The 7,088-nt window shown below is 40.9% G+C and overlaps 1 protein-coding gene across 3 annotated transcripts in view; it reads right to left on the bottom strand.

The window, feature by feature from the left end:
* Positions 1 to 1,345: 1,345 nt before the first annotated feature.
* RRAGD (Ras related GTP binding D) overlaps positions 1,346 to 7,088 on the bottom strand; it is a 56,847-nt gene continuing 51,104 nt past the window's right edge. For all 3 annotated transcript variants that reach the window (XM_027551409.1, XM_027551408.1, XM_027551407.1), the window contains exon 8: positions 1,346 to 4,334. In XM_027551409.1, coding sequence (XP_027407210.1) covers positions 4,183 to 4,334 — 152 coding nt within the window. In that variant the 3' untranslated portion in view covers positions 1,346 to 4,182. The remainder of the gene's footprint in view (positions 4,335 to 7,088) is intronic.

Here is a 7,088-nt window from a genome sequence, read left to right as displayed (position 1 = left end):
AGCAGTATCTTAACCAAGTCATTTCATCTCTTTGGCCCCAGTTGCCTCAACTGTAAAATAGAGTAACAGTACCCACTTCTTGGCTTTATGAGGGTAATTATGTAAAAGCACTTAAGAGCATTGCACGCCTATCGTGTGCACTCATTATCTACTCCTATTTCATAATGTTGTTAAGGACATTTTCTTTCCCCTATACTCAATATCACCACTGATTAAAAATCTTGGAAGTAGTTATTTCAGATTAGATTTTCCAATCAGAAACAGGATTTCATATATAACATCTTATGCTAGCCTATTCAGAGAACTCTGAGTGGACCTGTAAAGTCATTATACAGCGGAATCTTACTAAGAATCAAAACGTGGACTATTAGGTAAAGAATTTTTAGATGGCTGGGGATTAGGGCCAGAGCAGCAAGAATCAAAATCTTTAAGTTTACTGAATTAAGTTCTATGGCCAAAACAAGCACATCCCCATCAAAAGTATGGACAGATGAAAGTGAAGTCACTCAGTCATGTCTGGCTCTTTGCGACCCCAGGGACTGGAGCCTACCAGGCTCCTCCATCCATGGAATTTTCCAGGCAAGAGTACTGGAGTGGGTTGCCATTTCCTACTCCAGGCTATCTTCCCAACCCAGGGATGGAACCTATACCTAAATCTCCTGCATTGCAGGCAGACACTTTACCATCCGAGCCACCTGGGCAGCCCCATGGAGAGAGGAGTTTAAAAAAAAAAATGTAAATCCAACTTAAATAGAGAAATGTATCCTCATTTCCCTAATACGAGAGCTGGTTAATTAGGACAAACACATTTATCTAAAGAAACCAACAGGTCTGATGAAGCAGTGATATGCATGCACAGTATATACAACCTCACAAATGTGAAAGACCATGCTTCCTTTTCAGGAAAGAGACCATTCTGATCCCAGAAAGATTAGTTATGAATATGCCTGAAATACAATGAGATCCTTACCAAATCATGAGCACATCACACATGCTTTTAAACTGGCAGCTAATATTCTTGAAAGCAATGGTTTAACAATGGTTATAAATAACATACTGCTCAAATAAAACATAATACTGAGTATTATTGTTGTTGTTTAGTCACTAAGTCATGTCTGACTCTTTTGTAATGCTATGGACTGTAGCCAGCCAGGCTCTTCTGTCCATGGGATTTCCCAGGAAAGAATACTGGAGTGGATTGCCATTTCCTTCTCCAGGGGATCTTCCCGACCCAAGGATCAAACCCAAGTCTCCTGTGTTGGCAAGCGGATTCTTTACCACTGAGCCACCAGGGAAGCCCAATGAATATTATACTTGATTACAAATTACATCCAGTCTGCATGAATTGAATGTATACCATACTTTAATAATCAAGACAATTCAGCTGTTTTTCTTGAATATATTTCAAACAGAGTTCGCATATAACCCGTACATAACAATATTGCTGTGTTTTTATTTATTTTATATTTAAGGGTCCAAAATATATTATATTCACAAAATAGTACTGTCTGTGAATGTCAACCAGTTTTTAATGTCTAAACCATCAGAAATACGCCACTCTGAAAAAAAAAAAAAAGAAATATGCCACTCTGGCTATATAGGCTAATCTATATTACTGAAACTAAACAAAGATGATAATTCAGAGTCTCACCCCCACATGTAATTTCTAATTGCCCTGAAAACCTCTAGGTCAAGTTCTCAACCTTTGAAAATGAGCAGAAATATTCCAGAGCAGTCACCGTAGCCATGTATTTGAGCTTCATATTTACACATTATTTTGTATACTTATATGTATTTATAGCCGTGGATTTGAGACGTGAAAGTGATCACACACAAGAAAGCTAAGTCCCGTATCAAAAACAAGTGAAAAAGGAATTGAAGAGATTTTGTGATTCCAATAGCACAGAGTTCAGAAACTGAATGCTTAGACGTAACTCCTACATTTTCTTTAACTAAGAGGTCATCGCCATGCTGACGGCTTTGAGGCAGTAGTCTATATATCAGTGTCATTAATCAAAGAGTACTACCATGAACTTGGGTCTGATGCCATAGCATTAACTTTGCCTTTCCCTCAAAGAATCATTTGCTCTTGAAGTAGTAGGCATTTAAGGCACATTTTAACAAAACCCATCATATACCCAGCTTAAATGGAAGCTCCACCTAGTTACAATTAATATATATACCTAAGTAACGTGTGATTTACCAGTTAGGCAAATGTCTCTATCTTGAGGATAAAGTTGTTTTAGAAAAGTGATTCTGTATTTGCGTATTTAGAAAGAAACACTGTGTAAAAAGTATTAAAGAATTAGATTTGTAAGAATAGCCTCCAGGTACCATGCTGGCAAAGGCCCAACAGGTTATAGGTTTGGAAATTAGGAAAAAAGACTTCCCTGGAGCCCTGGGATCCGACACAGTGCTTCTGAGCAGGAATCATGAGGAAGGGAGTTAGGGCACCTTCATGATTTTTACAAATTTCCTTCCAAAATGCACAGATCCTTGGGAGGGCTCAAGCCTTAAATCAGCTACCACCTTAAATTGCAGTTTCCAGCCTCAAAGGAATAGGACTTGGGAAGAATGGACAAGGAGAGGATAGAAAGAAGCCACAGACAGTCTCACGGAAAAGTTGCTTTAGGAACTATCCATTTTTGCTAGGATCAGCATTGCTATCCCTACGAGGCTCTGCTAAAAATATATACATATGAATATTTTCTAATACTCGCCAACATGCTTTAGGCACTGAGCCTTGGGATGGACCTAGAATTATCTACTTGGAATGGTTTGGGATGGGGGTAGATTTAGAATCTCTTCACTTGCTGTTGGTCTAATGTAAACATAAGAGGAAGAATTTCATAGAAACAGACACATAGCTAACTATAATGCCTCCTCTGGTCACCCTCGCCCACTGCCCTTCAGCAGTTTTCAGGACGGCTTTTTTAGCCATGCAGAGCATGCTGCTGGCGAGCTGAGCCCTAGTTCAGTCGTAAGGTGGGGACAAGCAGAGTCCATGAGGCACACTGTCACAGCTGAGGAGACTCAGAGGTGACAAAGATGCCCACCAGGATTCAGTTCTGTGGCAGAGAACTGAAATATTGCCTGTGGTTGTGGAGCAGTGTAAAAAAAAGAAAGAAAGAAACTGGTCCTAAATAAACATTTGGATTCTTGCATGGCAAGAGGCCCATTCCACAGAGGCGAAAAATTGTATAGGATGTATTTTTAAATCTGCAATTGCCAGTCACCTCCATTTGGGAAACCACGTAGCTTCTGATATTACTTTAGCCTGGGTGGCAGGTACAGAAAAGCCTTCAGAAACCCTGCAATTCAGCGACATTTCAATTTCTCTCCAGTGATGGGCACCATTTTGGAAAGATGGTCCCAAAGGACAACAATAACACAACAGAAAGAAAGAACCTCTCTGTATAAAATGATTTTAGAGATGTCTGTTGAGGTAAAGAGTTTTATAAAAACTGTCAGGTAGGGAAGCACTCTCAGAGCTATAGAAATGTTTAGATAAGTTTGGTGCTAATATTATTCTATAAAACTTCTATTTATATCCATTATAAACAGGGGACAGGTCTTATTGCTCCTGGAGCTTGCCGCCCCAAGCTGTTCCTCCATGGAAAAATGATTTTTCTCAACAATTGGTAGCAAAGATTCTCATGCTTAAAAAAGTCATTGCTTATCCATCACTTTTTGATTAATTTCCATTTGCCCCATAGATACGGACTCAGTATGCATGTCCTAGACACCAAGGACAGAACAAAGCTTAGAAAAGTTGTTTTATCAAAGTTTAGTTTCATGAGAAAAAGAAAACATGAAAAAGTGCAAAATATATACAGTTCCTGGCAGTACGCACACAGGATTTTTTCTGACTACAGACCATAAAAGTTTACATTTGTGTAATGAAGTAACAGTAGATTTCACTTCATTGTTAATATACAAGTTTTTGCTTCAAAGTGCTTACTTTATTTAAAAAAGAGAAGATTAAAAGAAAGGGTGGCAGGATTTTTTTTTTTTTTTACAACAAACGTATGTCATATGTCCCAATCTCCTTCTTCTTCTTGAGTTTTTTACAACAAACGTATGTCTTGTGTCCCAATCTCCTTCCTCCTCTTCCTTTAGTGCAACACGTAGCAGCAGCTTCAATGAAACGTCTGATTTCAAAAGATGCTCCTGAAACCTCACCTACAGCAGCACCCTAGGCGTCCCGTTGGGGGTGGCTCCTTTTTTCTTCTGCAGCCGATTCTGAACCTTTCGCGATTTCACTACTTTCATTCTCACCTCAAAAACTTCATGGATGGCCTTCCGGAAGCAATGAAAATTATAGTCAATCAGCCCTGGAGAAGAAAACAAAAAAATATTTCTAAGTGCCACCTAGAAGCCTTTTCAAGTCAGCCATAGTGAGGAAATGCCAGTAGGGGGCGGTAGAGGAGAAAAACATAAGGTCCATAGACTTCCCAAGAAGGTCTGCAGCTGAGCTTCAGGAATTGCAGGTAAAGTCTTGTGAATATATATTTTTACAAAGGAAAGGTTCCAGAGTATATACCACATTTTCAAAAGTGTCTATGACCCCAAAGTTTTGAAGAAACAACTGAACTGCCCTTGTAAAAAATCTTTCAGAATTAAAAATTGTAAGAACAATTAAGATATACCTTCAGTGAAATATTTATTAGTATCTTTTCCCCAAAAGGCATTATTAAATTGACTCTGAATGGAGGCAGACCTTGACTTGGAGGTTAGCTTACATCTCCAGGTCACAGTACCCATCAATCAATATTTACTGAAAAGATATTCAGGAAATATTTAAGCTACTGTCATAAGCCCCAGGGAAAACAAAGTCCCTGATTTCAGAGGGGTTATCATCGGCTCAGGTCAACTCTGAGCTAAGAAATTCAACAATCAATGACACTCTCAGTGTTTCAATGTTAAGTAAATTTTAAACGGCGAATAGTAAGGGAGAATTTTCTTGCGTTTTCAGAAATTAATGATACAAAAATAGAATAAAATATAATCCAAGTCCTGAGCACATTTCAGATCATCAGCATTAATATGTAAAAGTATTGAGAGCAGTATTATTATATACCAGTTAGGATAAGGCAGTGGGTTCCCTTTACTACCTCTGAAAGTGGAAGTGATAGTCGCTCAGTTGTGTCTAACTCTTTGAGACCCGTGGACTGTAGCCCGCTAGGCTCCTCTGACCATGGGATTCTCCAGGCAAGAATACTGGAGTGGGTTGCCATTCCCCTTTTCCAAGGGTCTTCCTGACCCAGGGATCAGGAAGTTCAAAGTCTACTACCTTTAAACTTATTAAAATAACTAGCCCCCAGAATATTTCCATCCACTCAGGTGATGTTTCCAGAGCCCCCCCCCACACACACACACAAATAAATAAATACATAAAAATGGGATTGGGATTCCAGCCAAGGCAAGGAATGCTTCAAAGCAGCCAGATAACTAACCACAAGTGCACTTAAGAAACACCATCTCAACTTCCAGGAGCAGGAAACCCTGAGTGGCGCCCTCTGCTGCTTCTGCAGTGACAGTGACCACAGTGCAACAAAATGAAGAGACCATTTCCTCAGGCAAAGACCGGTGAGAAAGAGCGGGAAAGAAATAAGTAAGCCCAGGTGTGGGCATTTCTTTTCTGCTGGAGGCTTTCTTTGGCACACAGACAGGTACTAGGGCTATGGGAATAAAAGCCTCTGAGGGTACCCCTCGTGACGGGGTATGCGAGCTGGTGGACAAAGTTGCCATCTTGCATATCCAATGGGGGTGATTCTCAGTTTTTTGCACACATAGCTTCTCCAAGATTCCCTCAGCAGAAGTGAGCATAAGGGAACTCCCTGGTGCACCAGCGGTTATGATCCTGCATGCCTCACGGTGTAGCCAAAGAAATAAAAGAAAAAAAAAATTAAAATAATAAAAAGCATTTTAAAAGTATTTTTTAAAAGAAGTGAGTATAAAGCTGCCACTGAAGATAGTGGTCAGGGGCAGCGGCCAAGAGGAGTTACCCCACGTCCAAGGTAAGGAGCAGCAGTTGTGCTTTGCTGGAGCGGCCATGAAGAGATACCCCACGTCCAAGGTAAGAGAAACCCAAGTAAGACGGTAGGTGCTGAGAGAGGGCATCAGAGGTCAGACAGACTGAAACCACAATCACAGACAACTAGCCAATCTGATCACATGGACCACAGCCTTGTCTAAATCAATGAAACTAACCCATGCCGTGTGGGGCCTCCCAAGACGGACAGGTCACGGTGGAGAGGTCTGACAGAACGTGGTCCACTGGAGAAGGGAATGGCAAACCACTTCAGTATTCTTGCCTTGAGAACCGCATGAACAGTATGAAAAGGCAAAAAGATAGGATACTGAAAGATGAACTCCCCAGGCCAGTAGGTGCCCAATATGCTACTGGAGATCAGTGGAGAAATAACTCCAGAAAGATGGAGTCAAAGCAAAAACAACACCCAGTTATGGATGGGACTGTTGATAGAAGCAAGATCCGATGCTGTAAAGAGCAATACTGCACAGGAACCTGGAATGTTAGGCCCATGAATCAAGGCAAATTGGAAATGGTTAAACAGGAGACGGCAAGAGTGAACATCGACATTCCAGGAATCAGTGAACTAAGATGGACTGGAATGGGTGCATTTAACTCAGATGACCATTATATCTACTATTGTGGGCAGGAATCCCTTAGAAGAAATGGAATAGTGATCACAGTCAACAAAGAGTCCGAAATGGAGAACTTGGATGCAATCTCAAAAACGACAGAATGATCTCTGTTCGTTTCCAAGGCAAACCATTCAATATCACGGTAGTCCAAGGCCATGCCTCAACCAGTAATGCTGAAGAAGCTGAAGTTGAACGGTTCTATGAAGACCCACAAGACCTGCTAGAACTAACACCCCAAAAAGATGTCCTTTTCATTATAGGGGACTGGAATGCAAAAGTAGGAAGCCAAGAAATACCTGGTTGCTGCTGCTAAGTGGCTTCAGTCGTGTCCGACTCTGTGCGACCCCATCGATGGCAGCCGACCAGGCTCCGCTGTCCCTGGGATTCTCCAGGCAAGAACACTGGAGTGGGTTGCCATT

This window comes from Bos indicus x Bos taurus, chromosome 9 (genome assembly GCF_003369695.1).
Source record: "Bos indicus x Bos taurus breed Angus x Brahman F1 hybrid chromosome 9, Bos_hybrid_MaternalHap_v2.0, whole genome shotgun sequence".
Classification (NCBI taxonomy): Eukaryota; Metazoa; Chordata; class Mammalia; order Artiodactyla; family Bovidae; genus Bos; species Bos indicus x Bos taurus.
The sequence above is the reverse complement of the archived record's forward strand: the minus strand, read 5'-3'. Positions and strand labels throughout refer to the sequence as shown.